The sequence below is a fragment of the Manacus vitellinus genome, unplaced genomic scaffold (genome assembly GCF_001715985.3).
Source record: "Manacus vitellinus isolate BGI_N305 unplaced genomic scaffold, ASM171598v3 scaffold_1_pilon, whole genome shotgun sequence".
In the NCBI taxonomy this organism is placed as follows: domain Eukaryota; kingdom Metazoa; phylum Chordata; class Aves; order Passeriformes; family Pipridae; genus Manacus; species Manacus vitellinus.
The window spans coordinates 31,309,051-31,335,681 of NW_021939396.1; the positions used below are offsets into that span (position 1 = coordinate 31,309,051).

The following is a 26,631-nucleotide window of genomic DNA, read 5'->3' on the forward strand; positions in this document are numbered from 1 at the left end:
TGAAACCACAATTTAATCTGCTGACTTGATTATGGAGGAGGTAAAGGAGAGAGGACAGAAATGCAGTCTGGCTTTGCCGAGTACATTATCTCCCTGTTGATAGCAGAACAAGAGTAAGGCAGACAGTGTTTTCCAGTATCAGGCCATACACTGGTTTAAGAGGTGCAGTCCTGAAAGGTGAAGGGCTCTTTCCCAGACAGATGTGACCCCCTTCAACTCTGATAAGCTTCCCGAAAAGATGAGAGAAATCTGTACCGCACAGGATGTGCTCAGCACATTGAGGGATTGAGTTAGTAATGTCCCTGATAATTGTGGATACCTCATTGTAGGAGTCAGTTTTTATTTAAATTTTTTTAATAGGAGTATACACATCTGTCTTTATACCCAGCAGCTTTTCTGGCCCACAAGAAGTCCTCTGTGAATTTCCCCAACTGAGCTCAGTGGGATCTCTGTCAGCTGCAAGATTTATGTCATCTTTTTCAGTCCTGAGAACTGTTCCTTAAGCTTTTCACATCTGGATTTAATTGGAAAGACATTAAAAGACATTAAGTGTGCTGCAAAAGCATATTTTAGAGAAGATCTTTATAGACACTTCCATTAAAGGAGCTGATGCTTGTAGGTTGAAATGGGATGAGGACAAGCCATCAACAGTTAGCAAGGACAAAATTACATTACAAACTACTTCAGATGAAAAGTTTGTCTTGTAGCTCTTGGGCCTGACTCTGATAACACTTAAATCAACTTCAATTAGGAGAAAAATACCAGTTAATGCAGTGTAAAAATACTCTGAGATCAGAATCAAAAACTTTTTCCTTTTGGAAACACTCAAATTTCTAAGTACATATCATATATGCTAAATATAATGCTTTTAGCTGTCAATCTAGATTTGGTACTTTGTTGGATGTACATGCATGCTTGTAAAATGAGACTTGGAGAATGAAGAAGGGAATTGGTCATTAGGGCTCTGGAATTATCCTTCTCTGAATGCCAATATGAGGGCCACAGGAGTAGAGTTACACAGAAGCAGAGATAGGATACAATTTAGTACATGATCTTCATTACAGATGTGGTAATGCAAGAATCCACTGTCCTAAACTCCCTCAGTGTTCCAGCTACAATGTGCTGCTTCAAGAAGCCAATGGGCAGTGCTTTGCATTAAGTGTAATCTATTGCTTTTGTCTTCAAACCAAAGTTTCTAGTCATGTTTAGACTGACACGCACTTAGAATTTAAGGTAATGGTCTCAGTATGAGAGAACAAATATTCTTTCATTCAGAAATTGATAAAACAAAGGAATCTGATATATATAGGAAATTGCTCCCATGTCTAAATGAAAGGATATGGTCTTTATACATAAAAACATGTGAAGTTTAAAAAAAAAAATGGTAGTTCTGTTAAATATTGGGGGAAGCGGGAAGTACTCTTTACAATATTCCAGAAAATCAAATATGTGAGAGGCTCTTACCTGTCCACTTCTCCTAAAGGGAGTCCTTTTCTCCACTATTTCATGGAAAGTGCCTAGCATTATTGGGAAGATGATAGCTGGATGGTTGATAGCGACAGGCATGAGGCATTTGAACTAAATGCTTTTCTATTGTTAAATACCTTTTTTCAGAATCTCCCTCTTTCTGTGTTGAGCTATGACAAAATGCATGTAAACTACTAAAACTGATTCTTACTTTTATTGCCTGACCTTGGGCCAGCCCTTTATGTGCTTATGCACTCTCTCTTCACTTCAGTTTCCTTCACTTTAAAAACAGGAATAATAAAACTACCTCTGTTCCTTAGTGACATTTTGTCTCACAAAGAAGAGGATATTTGCAAGGAGAGGCAAAAAGTATTTAAATATTAGTGAGTGTGTTTTACAAGTTCAGTTTACTAAGTGAAAAAGTAATCATGTTGATATAAGCATTGAGTAATAATTAATAGTTTGAACATTATTGTATACTAATTTTGGTGTGGATCTCCATGAATGCATGAATCTTTTAATATCCCTTTTTTTTGACCACGCTGCACGAGCATTTGCCTAAGAAAACCATGTAAATAACAGAATAAATACTTATATCTTGTTTAAATACAGTTCAGTTTAGAGCTCTAATTTTGTTCTAAGAGATCTAGCTACATCTACATTACTATGTGGGTCAGGGCCCATTCCCTTGTTGGGAATAACATGGTCTTTGCTCCATTTATGTTCTGCTACCTATGCAATGAAGGCAATGGCAGTGATGTCAAAACCAGGATGGAACTGTAGAGGTCAGACAAATGAAGCAGATTGTATATTGCAGCATATTTTAGAAGTCACCATGAACTCACACAGTTGAGAACCTCAATACACCTTTTTAAAATGAAGAGGTGAAAATCTCCTGCAATACATATAGGGTTAATGACAGCAGACTTGCAAATCTATTGCAGTGATGTGGAGAAATGCCTACAAATAAATAATTAAATAAACCAAATTGTTCTGAGAACACAGCTGACAAGGATATTTTCCAGCCATCAGTGATGATGGCCTTTCTTCAGTGCTGGTGCAGGATTTTGCCTGAGGATATACATTCTGCTGTTTTCAGTTTTACATTTAAAGCCATGTTTCTTAAAATCTCCTATAATTTTTTGTCTGCAGCTTCTCAATCATGATTGAGTGTTGTCTCAATGGCATGATTTAAACCTCTACCTACCTATACAAGAATTGGCCATCTAAATGCTCTCATTTGGAAGTCTCTAATTATTGAAAGCACCTATATTACTTAGATATCTATCTCTCTCTAACTAATGAAAGTTAGCATTATAGTACTTTTTGTCTAAGGATATAAAATTAGAAGCAAGATTAAGATTAATTGCTGTCTGGTGAAATTCTGTTGTATATATGTAGTGTAAATGCTTGGAAATTTAATTTTATAATATTTTTCTTCATGTTCATAAGTAAGCTGCAATGTGCATGATTCTTTCTGTATTTGTTCTTGAAATTGCAGCAACTGAAGAAAATATATGAAGTTTTAAATTTAGAAATAAATTTACTTTAAAAGAACTTCTCGATTTCTAGACAAAAACTATAGAACATGCACTGAAAAAATACTGAAATTATCTGAGAAAAGAGCCTTGTTTAAGATTTATTTTAACTGCTGGTGCTGTGTTCAAATTTTCACACCTCACTTCATCATTAGAGGATGTAGACATACCTGAGCAGATACTGGCATTAAACCTGAAAGCTCTTTTGAGATGTTCATGAAGAAGTGCCAACTTACTGTTTTCCAGCATAGATTGCCATGCAGGCAAAAGTCTTGGTAGCACTTGAGTATGTTGCGCCTCGCAGCTGAGAATATGTGTGTGGGAGGAGTCTGAGAAGACACAGATTTAAGACCAGCCCCATACAGTCCAAGTCCCATCTAGATCTTTTAGCAATACTCTCTTCTCTTATTCCCATCCACGAGTAAGAACACAACCTAAACCTGGCAATTAGACTAGCCTCTCTTTACCAGGTTAATCTCTTATACTAGTGTAAACTTAATTATGTTTTGACTTTCAATATTATTTATGAAATCCTCTTCATACAAAAGCATACCTTTTAATTATTTTTAAATTTAGGTGCTTTTCAGCATGTTTTTCTCTCTTTGTGACTGGAAAAAATTGTATCACCTTTAAAGCAATAGAACTGTCTCACCCCAAATGATTATGCAGCTCTTTCTTAGGCTTTGAGAGAATGCATTGCCATTAATTACTCCTAGAATTATTGCATAGTCCCAAGAATGGTGGTCAGATCTCTAGTGTGGTGGTTCACATGTGAAAATAAGCCATGCCCAATTGACTCTCCCTACTGTTAGAGACCTACCCTTTACTTAAGTAGATAAAGTAGATGAACTTAAGTTGAAGATCAAAACCTATGGAAATAAAATTCCATGTTGAATAGTGTACTTCACTCCGTTCACTTCTCGGAATATTAAGAGGTATGGAGGAATGAGTACACATGTGCAGTAAAACTAGGTAGAAGATGGTGACATGCATGCTATTGTTGATACAAGCTCTGCTTGATATATTGGAAAAATTATTCAAGAACAGTTAATGCTCTCTTTAGAATTACCCCCGAAAGCTGCAAGGTCAGGTAGTACATGGACTGTGTGTCATTTAAATTCTGGCTGCATGAATTGCCTGGGGGCAGCATTAACTACTATGTGGGACTTGTTCTAAGCTACATCTCTGAATCATCATTCTTTGCTTGAAGTTAATGTACTCCTCCTAACCTCCAAGCTGTTTCTCTCGACAGGTGCAATCAGTAGCCTTAACTCTTGTGCCTATCAGGTGACTATGCCTTTGTGCAGAGATTAATCAGCTTGGAAAACGCTATTTCCATGTAAACTACATGAGTTAATCAGATTATAACCTTGTGTTTTTCATGCATATCATAAGCTGTGTGAGGAAAGAGCTTAAAGTCATTTAATTAAGGTTTACACTGTGCACTCTGAAAAATCTTTCTGAACTGAATTTTCAAACAGATGTTAACATTGGTTCATATGAAATCTAATCAACTGGAGAGAACAGAACATTTTCTGTTCTGTTTCATAAAGAAAGTGGTGAAAAATCCTAGCAGAAGTTATTGCTTGCAATATAGTAAATTCATTTACAACAGAAGCTGTGGGAAAAAGGGATTTGCTTGCAGTATGTAGTTTTTGTTTAGCTTGTATGTAGCCAACCTGATAAATCCAAGAGAATTAAGTAGATATGTTAAGGAGTCAAATTTTATCTACTTTGTGTGTCTGTATATAAGTCTACACAAAGAAATATATCTTCCTTTTGTGCATTTCTGTATGCATCAAGTGTGGTCAAGTTAAAGCCAGGTGGAAGCTTAGTCAAAATTTTCTTCATCAAGAGAAATCAAAAACAATCACAGAGAACAATAATTTTGAATACATACAAATTTAAATAGTTGATCAGTTTTGGGACACTGAGCCCGCAAACTCACCTCTACAGCTATGACATTGTTGGGTTTTTTTTCAATAGCCTTTAAATGTGAAATTTAAATCCACATATTAAAAAGTCATGAAGTGCATCTCGTTACTGATGCAGACAGCTTTGCTGCAATGTTATTGCACAGCTGACATTGCCTTTTGAGGCCTCAATAGTCAGGAAGAGGGGAAGAAACTCACTGATTTGGGGGACAGTTTTTCTCTTGACTTAGAAAACAAATTAATATTGGTTTGTTTGTAAATACACTTGTTACCAGTTTTGTTCATGCATTAACTCTGCTCTTGTCCAGGCTTTTGACTTGCAGCTGAAATAAAGGGCTAGAGTTATGCCTGTCTATCACTGGTAACCTGGTATGCAAACATGTTCTCAAGCTTAAACTTGGGCAACAGGCAGAGACGTGTTTATGTATATGGCATGTGACTATAGGCAATATCACCACAATGAGTCATTTGACTCTGCAAACCTAGTCCTGAACTAAGACCCAGCTACTCAAGACAGTAAAATTTTGTCCTTCATGACTTTCTCTGTACCCTGACAATTCAGTCTTGCTGTTTCTGCCTATAATTTTATGTCTTCAGAAAACACTGATTAAGGCCAAGCTGAATATGCTTTTTTATGTACTTAGAAAACTAATGTTCGGAGACATATCACCAGTGAACTAACAGTATCAAGCAGTGTGTTTATTAGGATTGTCTTAGACCTCCTTGGTAAAGTCAACTGGAAGGGCCACGGAGAACAACAAACTTTTACAATTTTCAGCTTCATGGAATAAGCTGAAATGTAATATAGATTTAAGAGGAAAAACACAAACCGCATACTGTGCTAAAATAAACATGTGAAAATTTTATCATGAGGATGTGATCTTAAATGCACATGGGCTAGTGTAGTGCCTGTATGCTGTTCTTACTAAAAGAATGATCTAATGTTACTAGACTGTCATTATAAGACACTTAATCCCCAGAGTGAGAAACAGGAAGAATATTTACAAGTTTCAGTGCTATTTACTAATTGCCAATTGACTTGAGGAAAGCTGAAAAATGACTGGAAACATCCATCCTCATCCTGATACACACACATACTAATAATGGAAATGGCAGCCAAGACAAACAGCTAGCAGTGCGGTGCATCCTGTTGGCATCATATTTTTGGCACTGTTGTAGCTACACAGAAAACAAGTGATACAAGTAATGTGTAAGGACATCTGTTCTGTAACCTATGGGGTTTTGCTCATAAAACAATTGTAAAATCTTCAGGGGAGAGAAAAATTTCTCTGTATCTGTGCAGATGCTCTATTGTAAGAAAAATATCAATGGAAGGAAGTGTTGAACCTTTAAAAGAGGAAATTGTTCACCAGATTCACTGTCGAATATTCCATTATTTTTTTTTCCTTTTCATTTAATCCAAGTTATCTGCCATTCATAAGTTATATTTAAGCCAAGTGGTGTAAATCTATTGGGACAAATAGAATTGAATCATGGATTAAATTAGCCTGGTGTCTGCATGTAACTCTTCTTCACTGCAGATTACTTGAGCTCTGTGTCACTCTGCTGACTATTCAGGTCACAGCCTCTCAGCTACCAGCTTCCTTCCTGAATCCAGCATCTTCATGTCTGTCTAGGGGCATGATGAGGAGAGGAGAAACATTAAAGACATCTATTAAGATCCAAAGTATTGTTTACTCACATGCTTCTCTTAGCTTGCTGATCCTTCCAAATATAAGCAGGCTATGGGAGAAAGAAAAGGGGGAGTCTTTAGTGCACTGCAAGGCTCTCTCTACCATTCCTGTACTACCCTTCAGTTACATCCCACGAATGGACATTTTAAAAAGAGAAGAAACTTTCCCAAAATTCAAATCTTGTTGCAAATGTTGGGTTATAAGTAGTTAGACTTCCCCCACAGGTATCTTATGGAGAGTAAGACATGGTTCCATGAAAAAGAAATTAGATTCTCATATAAACCTGGAACACATTAGGAGATAAAGAAGATAAAGATTAGAAGATAAAGAGGGACTGTAAGGTGTAGGAGGTTGGGAGAACCCGGTGAAGAAAAGTTTAGCTCTGGGAGCTAGGAGTAACAGGGTGGGAGAGCATTCAGCAACAGGAAAAAAACTCAGAGACTTGGGTAGGAAGAGATTTCTGAAGAAGAAGAGGTGATTGCCTCTGCTGTAAAAGATGTCATCGCTCTGGGGTAGGCAGTAAGGAGGGGGAGACCAGGGGCACTGGAGTAGCCTGGGGAAGACGTGGGACTGAGGCAGAAGATGCAGGGAGTTGAGATTCAGTAGTGAGAAGCACAAAGTTTTGGAGAGAGTGGTGGCTTTGAAAGCAGCAAAGGTGAGAAGCCTAACAATGAGCGATGGTGTAAAGGGTTGGCTCACACAAACACCCTGATGCCTGTAGTTGGGAGATCAAGAATACAGGTACCGGACTGCTTTCCTGCTGCTTGTCCCCTCTGATATTTGGTTTCACAAATACAATAGATCTGAGATCTTACCTTTTATATCAGCTTGGGAAAGGCATGGCTTGAAGAAGGGTGAGATGGAGAAATGAGACTGCACCATGTTACGAGCATTAGCATTTGGAAGTTGTGTTGGTATGAAACATGCTTATCATTACATACCTCAAAACGTATTTTCATTTTATGTTTCCTCTAATTGTTCCATATTTACTTTATTGACACCCGTATAGTAATGATCCCTGCTTACTGGCAACGAGTTCATTATTTTATATTGTAGTACTTCTTCCCTTGGTGTTAGAAGAGGAGAGGGACCCTCTTGATCTGTTTCTATTGACATAGTGGCTAATATTCTTCCAGGAAGTTCCAAAGCAATTTTGCTGGAAAGCAACCCCGAAAGCTTCTCTGTAATTTATGTGGGATGCCTTGCAAATAACTATTTCTGTGAGTAAAACAGTAGTAACAGAGATACTCATAGCAATTCTAGAATTAGGAAGTTTGGGTTGGTCTAACTAATCTCTTGATGATTTGGGGATTTCAATTACCCCTATTCAAGACCAGACTGTTCTGCATATCATATGATCAGTCTGTGATTTAAGCTTCAATGAAACTTTACTTGGCTCTACTTCTTACCGGCTATGGTCAGGGCCTTTTTATCCAAGTCACTGTACAAACAAATAACCTGAACACGTAGTTCTTCCACAACAAGTTTACAGTTCACACATCAGACCAGGAAGCTAAGAATGGATATTAAAAAGTAAACAAGGTGGGTTGAAAAACATATGAGGTAGCATATGTGTAGGAGGAGCAGGCATCCCAGCTTCCTTCTCTCCTTACAGTGCAACCTGGTAATGGGTTTTGATTTGCCATACACGAGAAGGAAGGAGATTCTGATAGTTTTGCTGATAAGCATTGGGGAAAAAATGAATATGAGAGGACAGGAGATTCTTGGGTGCCAGTCTCTATCCATTGGATTGTGTGGTTCTCATAGTTGCTAACTAAAGTATAAGGAAGCACAGGAATCCAAATCACTCCTCATCCTCACATTATGAGTAGAGCTTGCATTGTGATGAAAAGGACCACAGGGAGAGAAGATGAGAGAAGCTGGGATGAAGACGTGTTGGATTACTGGAACAGAGAAGTGAGAGGAGAATACATGAAAACCCTTGTTGCTACTGCAGAAATTATTGGGATTGAAGAGTGATTTTGCTGTGCAGTCAAGATCAAGGATGGAAAGACCTTATAGATCTTACAAGATTTGAGAATGCACATCTGAAACTAAAAGGGACACTATAAGGTGGTAGAGAAAGAGCTGTCTTACATTTTGATATATTTGTCTTGCAAATATATCAAAATGTCAATAAAACCAGAAGAAATGAGGAAAGAGAGAATTCACTCTCTGTGGAACTCAATGGGTGATAAAAGTAAAGATCCAGTAAAGGGAGGAGTTGTTATTGAGGTGAAGCTGACGCTCAGCCTTTAACCATTGCATAGAAAAAGGTTCAAAAGAAAGATGAAGGCACCAGAAGTTTTAAGATGAAGGGGAAAATTATTGCAATGGATGTGAAGAGTAGAAGAAGCAAGTAGAGAGCAGGTTAGCTGTGTCACACAGGGGACCCAGAACACATGGTAAAGGTAGAGTGGATTGTAAGTAACAGTGATAATCTGAGGTTTACCAAGAGACTTTATAAAATGTTTAGCTTTTTTTTTCCATTTGTTTGGGGTTTTTTTTGATAGGGCAAAACCCATAAAATTTCACAGACTAGAAAGATTCTATCTTCATGCACTATGGGTGACAATACCTTGTACAGCCTTCTGAAGCTTTAGCAGCTACTCTTTACTATAGACAAATCTGGGACACATGGTCTTTTACTTCAGGACAGCCTGGCAATTTTTGTGCTGCTATTCATCTCACCAAAATACACATTGTCTAATAATATTTAAGTTGTATAAACATACCTTTCAAGGGAAGGAGTTGTTGAGAGAATCCAGGCAAAGAATTAGTACAAAAGCAAATCTAGTAGTTCATTACAATGGCAGCTCCTGTTCTGGGAAGAGTATCTCCTCTCTAAGGGAAATGAAGATAGAGATGGATTCTTTCTATGCCAACAATTAAGAAGAGAGCAACTTCCAATTTTCTAAACAACAGTTGTTGTTTCACCTTGAAGAACAGCACCATAGGGCCTGCAGCCAATTCCACTGCTTGAGGTGTTACCTTAGGGCACAATGTCTGTGGAAAAGTTACCTTTTCTTTCCCCTGTTGTTAGTTCTGAATGCATCTTAGGTGGAAGTGATTAAAATGCAAAATCCATTTTACAGTGCTGCTTTACATTTCACCTTTGTGACAGAACTGACCTCAACTGTTTTATTGTGCTAGGTGTTTTTACAAAGTCAGCCACGTAGTGTCAGAGAGTTTCATAATCGACCTCTGCTAAATTAATTACAAAACAATCATTTGTCCTTTACTGAAGGAGATAGAGGGGAAAGAAGAAGCAGGGCTCGTGGAGATGAGAGAGAAGGTGGTCAATGAGGAACACACTTGCACAGAAAAACTGATTGTTCTTCTATTGCTGATGCTGCATAATCACTTCATATTGGCTCACCCTGTTCAGCACACATCACTACATATGTATAAGACATCAGGCTGTAATGTTTGAGACCCGATACTGGAGTATTAGTAGTGTCCTGCTGACTCTCTTCCCAGTGCTCACACCTTCTGCAAACATTTGCAAGACAAGAGCTTGTCCATAGGAGCTCTGGAAAGTGTGAGTTCTAGGAAAGCACATGGGGAAACTGGAGAGGCTTTCTGGAGAGCCAGAAAGGCAAGGACTGAAAGTATATCATGTTCTTTATGTAGGTGATGAAGCTTGAATTGACACCAATTGGAGTCACGCATATGTTCAGGAAGAAGAAAATATCCTCAACCCATGCACAGGCTGGGTTGAGTACCCACTCTATTCGCTCTGCAGCCTAGATGGCTTCGATGTAGAGGAAATTAATTAAATTTAGTTTATCAAAACACACACCTTCCTTCATTTGGTGTTAATACACTTGTGTCACTGGGTTTTTTGACAACTCATTTTTTCTTTAGGCAGCGTTAAGTGCCTTGAAACAGTTTTCAGAACAAGGACTGGATCCAGTGGAAGGGGCTATGAAAGTTGAGAACGGATCACATGAAAAGTAAGTACCATTTAAATCCTCTTCATTTTAATGCCTGTGTGGCATAGTAGATAAGAAATGTTAATTAAGAGCTTAGTTGCCCCTTTAAACCTATGCAAAACTGTTTCCTCTGGAATTTATATACAGTTTGTGACAATTTGAGAGGATAAACACGATTTCAAGTTTAGCATTACTGATAATGTTTGCTAATGAGCTATGAGACAGTCAGTCCTCCTATGAATGCTAAAGAAAAGGATTTTCTTTTCATTGTATGGATTCTGTGTAAGTAGCATAACATGATTTTTGTCAAATGTGTTGTAGCACATAATATTGCCTGTAAATAAGGATAGCTGTCTGCCAATAAGTCCTTATGACTGCTAGATGAATTTTACCTCAGAGAATTTAAAAGTTTAAATTTCTTTCAGGTCTTAAAAAACTGTGATATGGAATATTGGCTTTAAGTAGTAAACAATAGAAGCAAGTTTCACACTGGATTTTCATTTAAGAAAATGGGATTGTCCATCCAGTAAAGATTTTTCTTCCAGCTGCTAGTCTGTTTATGTAAGAAGGTAGTCTTGTGTTACTAAATAAATTAGGAAGTAATAGAATAAAAGAAGTAAGACTAGAAGTGGCATTTGGAATTTTCAATAGATATATTGTGGCTATTTATAAACTAATTTAATCAGAAACGTTTTTCCATATGATCTCATCAGCATAGTATTTGAACATAAATATTGTTGTTTCACTTTAAAATGTTACCTTCCATGGTGACCTTTGAATCTCATGTGCCATCTGGTAATAAACATGTCTTAAAGATGTGCAACCCTGAACCTTACCACTCTTGTTAATGTATTAATCTTTCAGACAAGTCAAGCATCTGGGAGAGAAAGCAGACAATAAACAGACTAACTCAGGCACCATTGCTCAGGACTGCAAGGATTCAAAGGCTGTCGTCTAGGAGCTTCCCAGCACCCACGGCTGCCACTGCATCCTTATAAACCTGTCAACACGCAATAGGGTGTATGTGTACAAGGAAATGAATGACTAATACCATTATTTGAGTCTTATGTGAAGACAACACTATTCTAACACAAGAGATAGTATACATGGTACTGTTTATTCAACTGTGGAAAAAAATAAAATTGAACATTTCCCTTAGAACTCAAGATCAGAGTATAACTCAATTACCCAGAGGCAGAAGAAGTCTGATCGTGTTACTGGAGGTTAAAATAACAACTAATTAGAAAACAGTGTTAGGAAAAAAAAGGGAAACTTTAAAATTGATTAATATTGAGGAAAACAAGTCAGCATTGGTTCAGTTATACAATTTTTTGTAGTGTAGTTTTAAGTTCAGCTTACTGTTTTTTAAATAATGCTTGAATATTTTAAAATTAACCAATGACAGTGCTGTGAGAATTGTAGTTGTTGTCTTCATATATAGTCATACAGCTTATCTTTTTATGCAGACATTATGCATTCTTCATTCTATATGAATATGTATGACTTTAAGATGCACTACTCAGAGTTGTATGCAAACAGAAGTTTAAATCATGACAAGTATTTGTTTAACATGAACAGATGTTAGTTATGATCAGTCTCGATATACTACAGGAAAAAAGCAGACATGGTATTTGATTTTCCTTGCCATAATCAATTAAAGAGGCGTCTTGCCTCCAAGCAACATTTTCCCCTTCGATTCTGCTCTCTGTTGTGTGAAGCACATCTACACCCCATTCTGTGTGTTGTATCAACCTACCGTTTGCATCAACTGAGTGTTTTTAATCTCTGCATTCAGACCAAGAGCAAAAGGGAGGACTGCAACATTACCATGCCAAGGATGGAATACTGTTGATGTAAAGATCATTCTTTTGTGAAAGGAGTGGCAGCAGAGATAAGACCTGTGGCTGCTCTGTACCAGCATATTTCTTTTAAGTGTGTGGCCAAATGCAGTAAAACCACATCAGTTCATGTGTACAATGACAGTGTCTTCTCTTTCTTTATCATTCACATGTAGACAACTAAGACAAAAGAAAACAATTACAAACTAACAAATGACTGGCTACCACACCAAAGTCAGGGTTCAAACCTACCTTTCGTCATGCCACCACCTTCAGCAAACTAACTGTGTTAGACCAGACATGCTGGCATTTAAGTCAATTTTTATCCAAAATACGGATGCTTTATTTTATGCAGACCTAATGCAACAAACATAAAGCTTCTCCCAGCTGCATAACAGTCACAACAACATTGCTCAAGATTGCTGAAACATGTAAACCAGGGATTACAACCCAAGTGACTCATGCAGGAAAGTAGACTAACAGCAATGTAAGGAAATAGTGCAAGGTACGGTGGCATTGATTCACCTCTGGCACAGGCTTTTAGGGTAGCATGGCTCATGTTCTCACAGAATCAGTGGATGGAGTTCCTTTTTTCCACTTCATGTTTCTCATGGGTATGATTCACTCTCACCCCCAGCAGATAAGGAGCCTTTGTACTAGAATTTTGAAGTTTTCTTGGGTCTGACTTCATAAAAGAGTCAGGAACAAGCTGAACCTTTCAGTTCCCACAGAACTGGGAGATTTCCAGAGCCATTTGGCACCTGGCAGACTCAAGTTATTCAGGCAGCAGCATACAAAAATAATTAGCTCTTGCACACCATCTTTCTCAGGGATATGTTACCTGCCTAATTGGCAACTGGAGAAGAAATTCTGCTGTTTCACCTCATCAGAGAGCTCAGAAACAGGCTCAGTCTGTGTTTTAGCAGTACCTGCTAGTATGCAGAATACAAAAGGCATTACTGTCCCCTCCCACGGAGAATAAGAACAAAAGGAAGAGGCAAAGCCATTCCTTGACAACTCTGTCCAAAGGGTGAGAGGCTGTGCTTACTGGGGAGAATGTGACAAGGAGACTTGTGTGGTCTCTGTGGCATTGACAGAACCACTGTGGTGTGTTCCCTGTCCCATCATTACAGAGGAGCCCTTTGTACTGGTTTGCTCAGAAGCTTGATGCTGGGTACCATTCTCTAGCTACAGACACAAAAATGTACCCAGTAAACTTCAAATTAGTTGCTTTGTTACAGGTGGGTTCTGCACTGAGCACCAGGCTTGCTCCAGTGCATGTGAAGGGCAGCAAAGAGATGTTTGCCTCACTCTAAATGAGCAAAATGCAACCAAAAGCATGCAACCAGCTGTCTGAGCCCAAGAGGGCTCATTCAGCCCCTCCAATCAGGGCAACAGTAAAGAAATAGTATCTTTCTTTATGATCAGTTATGAAACTGATATTTCAAATTCTCTTGCTGGTCAAAACTGTGCTTTATTCTGACAAGGCAAGTAACTGAGTTGAGGGGCTCATTTTTTTCTCAAAACTGTAGAAACATGAAGCAGACTGGGGGAGGATGGTCATACCGTAGGAAGTTTTCCAACTATTTTCCAAATGCAGGGTTTACTAAAGATTGTTGTAATCACAAGTTAGCAGCCTTATGTAAAATGCACATAGATGGCAGTCTTAAAGCACCTTTCAAGCACACAGGTTAAAAGCTTTACCAAAGAGGCCCCAATGAGGGCTGACAGAGTTTTTCCTGGAATAATCTGAAGAAAGCATTCCTGCTCCCTACTGGTACCGATGGCATCACAAAGACCTCTGTATGCAGCTCACCAAGATACTGCACCTGAACACCATGATGTCATTTTGGTGTCATTAAGGCTTCCAAGGTTTCTGTGTCAAGGAAGAGCTTTCAGTTTGTCCAACTGCAACAATTCTTTTCTCAAAGAAAATCCTGGAGTATTCACACGCATATACAGGAATGCACCTTAAATGTAGTTTGGCATAATCACTAGCAGCCTTCCAAGAGCTTGAGGGAAATCCTTGCAGCAGAAATGTTGCAGCAGCCAGTGGACTTGTCTCCAATATTCCGTCTTGTTGGTTCACAGCTGTTCCTCTGATTTCCTGATCTGCCAGTATCTGAAAGAGGCCGGGGAGAAACTAAATCCGATGATATAAAAACTACTTTATTTTCTTCCAGTAACCTGATAATTTTTTAAATTTTTTACTTCCTAAAATAAGTACATGTGGGACAAAGCAGACTTTATGTCTAGTTTTCTTTAATAAATAGCTAATGATGGACCCTGGAAGGCTATCAATATGTTTGAATGTTATTATTAGTTCTAAAAGGGTTGTTTACTTTTCTGACAGCAGTTAATATTTTTTAATTTATTTTTATTTTTTAGATTATACCTTCTTTGAGGTAGAGTCTTTGTCAAATCTCTATTTGCCGAGCACCAAGTATAGTTTATTTCCCTCTTCTGCACACATCCTATACACCTCATCCTGTGTCTCAGAGCACTTTCAAAGATGATCAAATGCCATGTTTTACAGAAGTGGATCTAAGGTGCAAACTGGTGCTTAGGAATAAGGGCAGGAATACGGGACAAGGCCTAGGATAGGCAGTTTTCCTATCTAGCACACTATTGATGGCACTGTGTTCAACACTTTAAGGATTCAAAACACTAATTGTCATCAGTTCTGGAGCTATAATACTCATTAATCAGGAGGAATTATGTCCTAGAGAAAATAGGACCCTCAGGTATCCTCTCAGAAAATCTTCTCAACACCTTCCAGGGGTCAGTGAACTAAGAACCTGCACAGGAAAAGGCTCCTCACTGAGTGAATGGGGTATCTGATATGACTCAAAGGACAGGAATTCACAGTTAATACACAGTGAATACACAGTTAATTTTATATCTGAGTTGTCATCTTCAGTAGCACACTGGCCTGTCAACAACTCAACACACTCTGGAAGTTTCCCTTCTGTACAGTGACACATGTAGCACTGATTTCCAAAGGGACAGATGTGCTGCTTCTGACAAATCCAAAACATGGTAGCATTGGGGACACAGAACTGGAAAACAGGGTGCAGATATCTGTCCCCAGCCATCCCAGCATTCACCTTCGATTTACAGTGGTGCTGAAATCCTCACTGAATTCTAGCGAGAATTAAACTGGCATGTAATTTCCTCTGATCAAAGTCATAGTCATAGGATTTAAAATATTTAGCGCTTATCAGCAGCATTTTTAAAGGGTCTTTGGATAACAGTAGAGAGGAACCTCAGGAGAGCTTGTTTCCTCTGCCATCTCTCCCCTCTGAAGCATGAGGAAAGGGCTGCATCACAACAGATTTTGAAAATCAGTAGGGGAGTAGTTGGGATGAATGACTCCAGGAATATGGAATATCCTCCTCCTTGGCCTGAAATGACAATGAAATTTAATCCTTCCTAAAGTGTATGCAAACCCCTTGATCTCTCTGACAGTGCTTTACTACATGCATTTTATTGGTGGGTGGTGCTTGTTGTTGCTCTTCTTTCCGGCTTACTCCAATTCCCCATGAAACAGCAGAAAGTTTCCCACTTCCTGCAGTGAGAGTTGAGCAAAAATTTTAAACTGGATTTGTTTTCCAGTTAATAGGCAGAGGGTTGAGGTTTTGTTTGCTTGTTTCAAAACACTATATAAAAAAAATATGCTTGGTAAAATCTTTTTATCCTCTCCCAGCCACATCCACAATTCCCCCACTCTCAGCTGCACCCCATAAACAGGTAATATTTTCTTTGCTCAAACAAGAATGGCCTTTACAACCCCTGAGAAAACTGAGCAGACAGTGGAAGGTGATTTTTAATGATGGTGAAGACAGGGACTATGTCAGAGCCCTGAATACAATGTGACATGATGATTTTGTATGCTTTGGGGGGACATTGTTCTGTGACCAGTGAGAAAGGGTAGCGACTGTCTTTCACCAGCTTTCCAGCTCAAACATGGCAAGTTATCTACCCTGGGCAATAGTGTTCAATGTGTATATTTGGCATAGCTCCCCAAAGACTTCTCTAGAAGAGCTGGAAGGAGAGAAGCATGTCCTGAGTAACAGCTTGCTCTGCCTTTCCCTCCTCACAGCTGATGAACCCCAAGCTGAAGCCTAAGGTACCATCAGGATGAGACACGGGGAAATGCTGCTTCCCCTCTGGGTATTTACCTCTCCTGCAGGTCCCTTTTTGTTTGTAACTGCATTCCTGACATGTGATAGGAGCTGAGCAAGTGTGTACGTTGGTAGATGAGACGTGTATGAAGTGTTTTGGTGGTATGATTTCTATTATTCCACATGAACGACACTGACTTTTGTTTTTGATCATACAGCTTGTTATTTGCTTTATGCAGTTAGTCATGGTTGGCTGTGCACTTTTGTGCATGGCATTTTAACTCCATAGCACTTCAGTACAAAGGAAATTTAAAAAATAACAGTAAAAATGTTTGTAATCTGTTCTTAATTAAATAGATCTCAATGATTGATTTATGAGAAGAGGGAAAGCAAAACAGACTGGTTGCTAACCTGAAAATATAACTTGTCTAAGGCTCAAATTTTCCTTTATTTATGATAACCAGGATCTAGGGGAGCCTGAATACCCACAGAGTTTTATCCAACGGCACACAATAAATGAGAAGAAAATTAATATGGATAAAACAGTTTATGCTTCTCAGTACCATATATTAAATATATATTTGTGCAGTAAAACAGATCACCTAAACCTGCTTATTTACTATATTATACGTGCAGCATAGATTTTGTTTTTCTAAACCACTTGTAGCTGTTGAAAATGTTCAAGGGCAATAATAGTAAAGTCAATGTCATCTAATTCCCGGTTTTAAAATTGCCTGTTTCCAGCCCCCACCACACCCCCAATTCACTGTATTTGAACAGAGCTGGAAATAGATTTGAATTTTGAAAATTTATTTGGGTTTAAAGATAGGAGGTCTTCATGTGTGGTTCAAAACAAAGAAGACATTTTTAAATATGATAGGGAAAAAGAAATCAAAATGTGACATCTGTCTGTGGGATAAAAATTGGATTACCTATTGCCTAAAATAGACCTGATTTCTTTTTTTTGAAACTGAAAGACTGAGCTCATTGAGGCATTGCTGAAGACAGTAGATGTTTGTCCACTGACTTCAGCAGAACATGACTTTAACCCAGTCTTGTAACCCCAAGCCATGTAGCTAGCTGGATCCAATATAACTGTGATAACCCAAGTACTTAAACTGAACTTTCTTGCCTTTTATTTTTATAAAATGACAATTTAATTTTATAAAATGACAAAATGCACACCAAACTTGACTTTCTACTACACAGAAACAAAATACAAAGTAAAAGAGTTGCAGAAATTTTTTCTTGTTAAGGAAGAAGTACCCATCCAAGGTGCAGCACAGTAACTATACTTTGACCAGCTTTCACACGCAACCTTATTAAGTGAGGCCCCAGCTGTTAAATTGCTGGGGTTATTGGTAAATGAATGTTCAACTGCACTGATAATTGGTAAAGTTGGGAAGTGTTTACAGATGCACTAGAAATAGTGTAGTTAGATATCTGGTAAGCAGAGACTACAGCTCCAATGTACAGTGCATGTTAGGAGTAAACAATTACATGGGCACAGAGAAGTAACAGTTCCTTACAAAAGAAAAGTCGCCCAGCCTATGGCTGTGCAGTCAATTTATGCAGCTCACTTCAACACAGCTACTCTTACTATTGTGAAATACTTGTTGCATGTGATCAACACAGCACTGTGTTGCTACTATTTCAATGTTTCTTCTAACTCATAGACAAAACAGCTCAGGGCCAGAATATTAATAGCACTGACCTAGTTAAAATATACCAGAAAGGATGAGATTTTCTGATGCCTTCTGAAAATGTGATCCCTACTGGATCACATTACTGGGCACAATTATCTTGAGTATCACCTTTGGAGTCACTTGGAAACACCAGTAGATCTATCAGCCTGTTGTGAATACCCACAAAAATAAGTGGCTTGTTGAAGAGAAATGACACTGTCAAGGCATTGACACCCTTATGTACAAAATTTTCTGGCAGATTTTGCAGCACCTGAAGGTTAAGTGCAGTAGACTTCTGTCCCTTCCTTCAGCATCAGTGGTATTCCTAAATTCTTCATTTGCACAAGATCCAAAGCAAAAGTTTCCACACAGATTTCAAAAATATTGTGAAAACCTTTTTGTGAACAAGAGTTTGTGAAATCAGAGACTTAATAGCTTTCATGATTTTTTTTTTGCTAATTTCTTCTAAATTTTTAGAGGTTTACCAAAAACCTCTAAGAATCCTCACCCAAGCAAAACATGGTTTGCGTTCTTTCTACAGACCGAAGTCCTTCATATTTCAGTTGAGTGATTAAGACGAAATAGCAGTTTTGCAAAATCTGTAAAAAGGTACTGGCTTTTTAAAATGGAGCTAATTTTTTCTTATATATATAACATGTATATCATTATATATGCACACTATACTTAAAAATTATATATACACTTGTGTGTTTCTGTGTGAATGGATTCAAACTACACATATTTCTGTGTCTATGTACATGTGAATATATGTACACAAATGATCTGTCTGCCAATTTGAAAACAGAAGCACCTATGTTCTAGATACACAAATGTTTAAGTGCCTTACTTGTGACAAACTAGCTATGGAAAAATCTCTATGTATCCCAGATTTCCCATGTATAGGTCAATTTCTGGGCATGTTCAGAAGCACTTTGCTTAGCCACATGAACAGTTTCCTACTCCAGACACTTTGGGACTCTGAAGCTGGATGCTCCCTTCCTCCCAAGGAGAGGATACCCTGTCCTGTAGATGTTCAGGGATTCTTACTGGTTTGGGCAAGATACAAAGTACTGGTGAAGGAGGAACTCTTACCAGTAAAAATCTGCTTTTTTACTCAGTAGTCTCTGCTGAAGTTGTGTGTCATCTCTCCAGCTCAATTTGGAACAGATCTATTCAGTGTTTACTAAATCAGCAAGAAAGGAATACTGTTTCTATTACCTGGTTCTTAGGTACTTGCAGAGTAGGATAGAGAGAGTCTGGTATTCTAAGGATTTTTCCTTAAAATAGTGAAATATCAATATTAGCTAATGAAGAGGCAGTTACTCACATTCACTTTTATACTTTCTGAACCACTGAATATTTGATTACTCTGTACAAAATGGAATGGTTTCCATGGAGATGTAAAGTAGCCCAGTGACTTCCATGTTTTGGTGGCTAAAGCATTTTTTGAAGTTGAAAAAGTATATTCTACCTGCTAGTCAAAGACACCGTCAGTGCAAAAAAATTTCATAGTAATCTCACCCTGTGCATCTTAGAATTCAGTCTGGTTTGCAAAAGCACATGGAAAGTATAGCAGCTGGATGTGATGTACGTATGTCACCCTCCCCATAAGGAAACAGAAGTCTTCTTACTGAGAAGGAAACTACCTTCTTTCATGACTACTGTGCTTGAGTGATGAACTTCCCTCTTACCAACAGGTGATGTAAGCCTAAGAAATGTATGATCATGACATATTCAGTATCTTTACAAAAAGGCTCATTTTCATGGATCCAGATTACATCTGAAGTCAAGAGGGGACTGTGTTCTAACAAATAGCTTAGGTTTATTTTCCTTCTTGATCATATTAAAAGAAAGGGAGGCCTTTGTTTTTCCTATTAACCTGGAAGTTTTTTGTTTGATCATTTCGATCCATTCAGATTCATTCCATTGTATTTCAGAGAGAAAAGGGTGCAAGAAATTTGAGAACTAAAAGGTTGAGTCCATTGGAAATAAAATTAGCAGTTACTTTATTGTTTAAGGCCTTCACCAAGGAACAGTTTGCGAAGCATTGCTGAAAGCCAAAGAAATCTTAACACAAAGAGTCAATAGTTTGATAAAACCCAGACCTCCTGTTTTATGCAATTAAAGGTTACACAGGGTGATAAGAACTTTAATTTACCTTTGAGAGATATTAATCAAATTTTGGTTAAACTTAAAACATGCTTCCTGTGCATTTCTTGCCAGGTGAAGGTCCTTCAATGTTTCCTCTTGTGCAGAGGAAGAGAAAACACTTCCCTAAAATGAGGTGAACACCATGAACTCAGATACACTATCAGGAGGCTTCCTCCAAACTCTAATTCTGTGATTTTCTTTCTAGCAGCCAGAACAGTCAGTGGTACCAATTCCCATATGTGCTAGTTTGATGTGAGTTCTGTTATTATTAATTATTTATACAGCACTGTGCGTGTGCGTGCATCTTTATAGACAAAAGGTAATATCCCCCAAGAGCTTGCAAACCAAACAGCCCAGTGGTACAAACACTTCTTTAGCTTTCCTAGAATGTACTACCTGGAATAATCCAGCAATGTCAGTGGGCTACTTAGGTGCTGGTAAGTGCTCTGCTGGGTAGGAAGTGTTTGCAGGATTAGGCTGTAGTTAAACCATGAAGTGATGATGGGTGATGAGGGAAAGGAGGGCAAGCATTCCAGCAATAAGATCACACTGTTGCTTTAGTTATAATGAAGGTGTCAAGGGGCTAGGGCATTTTTAATGTTTTATGTTATTCGTGATCCTGTTACTGAGGAGGAAAAGCTCAGCTTTATAGGCCACACGGAAGAAGCAAGTTGCTGAGGAAGAAGACTGGCTTCAAGTGAAGGGAGAGGCACAGCCTCTTACGTGAGGAAGAGGACTCCAGAGGTAAGGAGGAATGCACAAGAGGAGGTGCTGACCATATGCTCGCAGAGTCTCCTTCCTCTGCTGCAGCTAGCACATGTCCACTACATCCTTGAGAGCTTTTTTTTTTTCATTGAGGGCATTTTCAGAAGTTTCCCAGTACATTTCCAGCTCTTGGCAAGATCCAGACACATCTGTGACATTTAGCTGATAGCCTCCTTAGTGAAGGGAAGATTGCCAATGGATCCTTGTGCAACTGTTTATGCTACAAACCAAAGCATACAACTGCCAGTTTCATTCTTACAACAGAGAGCATTTTTCCTCCTTAATTGAAAGTGTGGAACACAACAAAGCCTTTAAATACCGAGAAAACAACCAGCTGAAACAAGTAGTAACAAAGACATCAAGGATGACAGGCAGTAGGCCCTCTGCCCAGTGAGACACACAGCCAGGGCATGCTCTATTTTTAAAAGCAACCTACAGACTTTAGGAAGAATATAGGATATAGAGGTCAGGGGAGGGGTTGTTGTAGGATTGCAAGGAACTTCAGATAAATACATCTGTGGGAAGGGGATGTTGCCTTCTGAGTGAAGGCATGGGTTGGGATGTGTCCCAGAGAAAGGCAGCAATAGCAGAGAGGGCTGAGTCACTGGACTGGTCTCAGTGGAAATCTTTTCTGGAAGGTTTTTTTCAAGTGAAGGCTTTTGCACAGAAGTCTGAGACTGTTGGTCTGTGGGTACAAGCCTGCAGCAGAAACAGGGTGAGCACCAGCCCGGAGCAGCAGCACCTTCACCCCACGTGGAGATTTACAGATAGGCTGGGGAAAAACCCTGCATTTCTGAGGGGTAATGTAGGAGCTGTAAACTCACTACAGTTTTTCTTTCTGAGAGGTCCAAGAGTTAAAATATGGAAGAAAATAATTTTAATTATGAAATGAACAATATTATGGAAATTAGCAGGGAAACTCAAACAGGAGATTAGCTTTCAGTCGCTTCTGCAGCATGAATATTTTGAATTTTCTGCATTTTGTGGGAACTGAATGGGTGTCACAATGGTTAAATGAACTGAAGACACCTCGCCCCTACACTTGGAGGGTGAGGATGGCACTTGCATAGAAACAGACGTCACCAACCCTCAGTTTTCTGAATCCCCACACCCCCACCTTAATCCCTCTGTGATTTATGAGACTCTTCTCTTTCCTGAGCTAGTCTGTGATACGTGACTAAATTTTTTCCATACATTTTTAGGAGTTTTTAAATAATTCTGACAGATCACAAAGGGCACTTGAAGCAAACAGATACGTGTAGGCAGATCCATAGATTATGGAACTCAAATACTCTTAATTTTCTCTACCTTTTTTGGTGTTTAACCTGATCCAGAGAGTATTACTCTTTTCTCTTACAAGTTTCACATTTTTAACCTGAATTTTTAAACTTTCTTAGTAATATGCTTTGAATTCTACATAAAAAGAATGGGTGATGTAAACAGCCAGATCTTTCCTGATGGGCAAATCTTTTACATATGACAAATATAAGGCTGGCCAAGAGATGGTTTGGTTCTGAGCTTGTTTTCCTTACTGTACAGACAGCTTTTGATGTAAGAACCCCATATATGTTTACTCAGAGCAGCTGACACTTGAGATCAGGCTTTTATTGGTACAGGGTACTCTAGACTGTCAGTCACAGTGAAGTGAGCCATTGTCCTCACAGGTAATTAGCACGCCTCTCCCCTCACAGAGGCATGTTTTCAAAGCATGAATGGCGTCATACATGCTTTAGCTGTAACGCACGCAGAATACCATGAAAGGCACCACCAAGAAGCACTCATGCTCTCTCCCGCTTGCTAAGACAGGGCTGATGCTTCACAGTCTCAGAGGTGGTTCCTCGTACTCGCTGACCCTCAATAGGCAGCTCTCAGTAGGTGCTTGACATGCTGGAATCAATGGTGGCTCGGTCTAGTATTTCATTAGTTGTGGTCAGGTCCTCTGTAGCAGAGTGGAGGGTCTAGATAGATTAAAAGACATGCATTAGCTCTGAACGAGGGAGAGAATGGTCCTCCAGACTCATCAGATGGTTGTGGTACTCCTGCCAACAGCCCAGGGAGCATCTTGGCCCCATGATGCAGCCAGCGGCCAAGGGGAAAATTCACTGGGAGCAACTGTCCTCACCTTCTTCCTTCTTACCCTTGAGAATAAATGTGACATGGGACATCATCTTAGACCAGGCAAATATAGTCTTTGAGTGCATTTCAGCTTCTGCTAACATCACTTCCAGACTGCAGCTATAGAATTTTACATCAGCTTTTGTACTGAATTGCCAACAGAAATCCCAAGAGATGCAGTCTCAAAAGTATGCTTAAAGAGGGAATATGGTCTGGATGTAATTTAGCTGCCATTGCCCAGCAATTCCATAGATCCCTTTGTCTTGTGACATTAAATATATGGAGTAAGCACATGAATGGATTAACATACATGGTCCTATAATTAGCTATGTTATTAAATTTGCTAAGTAGTTGGGGGGAAAGGGACTTGTTTGCCATCTGTTTAAAAAGTATCTCTCTTTCCACTGAAATCTGGATATAAAAAACCCCAGACATGTGGGCATGACTGCCTTACATACATTACTGGGATTATTTCCCTTCAGTTAACCAAAGACAAGCATGATTCATATACCAGTAGAATGTTGTGCCAAAATGTGCACAGCATTTTTTCACATAACGTTCCTTTTCCTTTCCATTATAAATTATGAATCATGTAAACATCATGAATTACAGTTTTGTTGGTCTGGGTTTTTTTATTTTTTTCACCATGACCCTAAAAACTACTTAATGGAAGAATAATTATACCAGACAGCATGGTAAATTCTTCTATGAAAATTATTTTTTAATTCTACTCTTGTCCCTATGTAACCACACAGTCATTTGTTCTAATTTCCCTAGAAAAACTTGCAATAATCAAACTATGATTTTAGAACCCAGATACACACACACATGTACACCTTTCCACTACTTTGAACACAAAGCATGTTGGTATCAGAAGAAAGAAAAATTGGCACTAGCTAGAAAAGAGATCCACATTTATATAATCATTAGCCTCAGCTATGTGGAAATTATCTAAAAGCTGAACTCTAAATAGCTTAGAGTAAGACCTTAGATCACAAACTCTTCAGTAGAGCTCTATCATTCATTCAGGAGTCTCACGAAAACTTGTACTGTGAGAGCACAAGAAAAAAATAGCATAAAAGAAAAAAAAGGCACCCAAACTGAAAGATTCCAGAATATGGGAAGCCCTCCAGTAGGGTAACTGAGCAGTACCATAAGCCAGTATTTCTATGTAGAGCCTTACCTTTAATGCCACATTTTTTTAGACTGATGAGCAAGCATTTATGATTTCCAATCAACCATTTACATCAGTTTCTGCAACTTGTGGACTGGATGTTCTAATAGCTTTTTTCAAAAAGTGTATATGATAGCAGTAAAAAAGCATAGCTGAAAGCAAGGGAACCTGGATCTGAGCACTTTTTCCATTTGCCCCAGGCTACCTGAAAGGTTGTTCAGTTAAGTCAGAGGCAGAGAGACACACTTGAATATTATAGTTATTAGTTTGGGGTTCATTTGCACAGGATTAAATTTAAAAGTCACAATAAAGCAATGGAGAAGGCACAGCATAAACCAACAGGAGAACATAAAGGGAAGGGAGCTGCTAGGTTCATCAACACATGCAGTCTAACTTCAGGCTTCCCATACAGTCACTGGAGAGGTTAAGCTTTCAGCGTGGGTGCTCTGACTCACTGCCTGGAGGAGCTCAAAGGGTGATTATTTATACAGCACATTAACCACCCAGTAGTATATAGGAGGTCTAAAGTTCAGGAGCTGAACAAGAATACTCTCCAAAAGGTGTGGATTTTGCATTTCTTTCTATTTGCCCCTACCCCCACGGCCCCTGTGAGCTCCTTCAAGCCACATTTCAGAAGACCAAGAAACTTTATAATTTACACCAGTCAGAAACACCCGCTATCAGGGTCCAGACTAAAGTTTCTCTGGCTATGTCCTCCTCTCCAGAAGTGGTAAATACTAAGGCTGTTTATCCCTGCACAGAACAAAGTGTCCAAGATAAACTAGCTATGTATAATTTGCATGCAAAAAATAAAAGAAAATGAAAACCAAAAAAGAAACTCTCTACTGAGGACTTTCATCCATCTGTTTTTCTTTAGGGATGCTTTAACATTAGCTAAATATCACTTATTTACACCTGAAGAAGCTAAATGATCTTGTTCCCATGAACTCTCTTACAAATGCTGTCCCGGCCTGTGATTTATATAAAAGTAGCTGTTCCCTTAATTTTATTCACAATAGCTTCATTCTTACCGTATGAACCTGCTTTGTCAGTATTCGCTTTGATTTATGGAAGATTTCAAACTACCAAAATAACTATCCCTTTTCTTTTCATTAAAGCTAATCCTCACAAAGACACTTTCATCTGCTGATTAGTCATGCTTCAGTGATCTTTGCTAACCAGAGGCTAAGTTATTGATGTGTTAAAGATGTAATCACAGAGATTCAAGACCACTGAAGAAAATTCAACGTGTTGTTTGACAGTGTCAGAATTTAACAGTCTTGCCTTTACGAACCAGTCTGGGAAGCACATACTCAGCAGCATGGTCAAATCTCTTCAGTCAAGCTGCAGGCAAGAAAGACTGTGTTAGGAAGTATTTCAAGTCCACACAGACATGCTGCATTGCAGATCATGAAGAGAAGGGATAGGGATTTCCAAAATACTTCAGGGAAGTGGGTACCCCACCTCATTCAGCAGGAACAGACTAAACTTCAATGTCTACATTGCACTCAAGTTTCTGAGCCAAAGGAGCAACATATTTAGCATTATAAACTGTATATGTAATTCATTTTCATGGTTCATGTTTCCCCAGCCTTGTTTTACTTGAATATTTATCTAGAAATTATCTAAGCAAACCCTTTCACCTTTTCATGACCATTGTGAAACAATAATTTCTTCCTGGCCATCACTGTCTCTAAGCGGTTTTACATTTTGACAATGACAAATTCATATACTAGCAGCAGTTTCCCCTGAATTGAAGATTATCATTCCAAATGTTTAACTGAATAGTGCTGTAGATGTGCTAAGGAGAATAAGGACTCACAGAGCTCTAGAACTTGTCTCTAGAACCTAGAGCTAATGGAATTCTTCAAAACTAATCCACCACCCAGTGAGGCAGCTTGTATTATGCTTCAGAAAAGGGGACATGACAAGCTTGAGCTGTCACTTCCAGCAATCGGCACTTCTCTGACTCTGCTGTGATTGGCAGCAACATGACACACATTTAAGTTCATCAGAATACATCCTTGTAACAGGTACACCACAACTTCCTCAGTTATATGTGTATTCATGGCTGATGCTTCAGTATCTTAAACCTTAAAAGCTTTGTGCTTTTTAAGAAATTAAACATGAGACCTGCTCTAAATCCCAACTGACTTTACAACTGGCATATAGAGGTCTCCAAGTAATAATCAGCTTAAATATTATATAATC

General features: G+C 38.7%; 1 protein-coding gene across 2 annotated transcripts in view; it reads left to right on the top strand.

The window, feature by feature from the left end:
• The window catches only part of STAU2 (staufen double-stranded RNA binding protein 2), a 151,653-nt gene extending 139,108 nt beyond the window's left edge, over positions 1–12,545 (top strand). For both annotated transcript variants that reach the window (XM_008932185.2, XM_008932187.2), the window contains 2 exons: positions 10,501–10,589; positions 11,433–12,545. In XM_008932185.2, coding sequence (XP_008930433.1) covers positions 10,501–10,589; positions 11,433–11,526 — 183 coding nt within the window. In that variant the 3' untranslated portion in view covers positions 11,527–12,545. The remainder of the gene's footprint in view (positions 1–10,500; positions 10,590–11,432) is intronic.
• Positions 12,546–26,631: the final 14,086 nt, after the last annotated feature.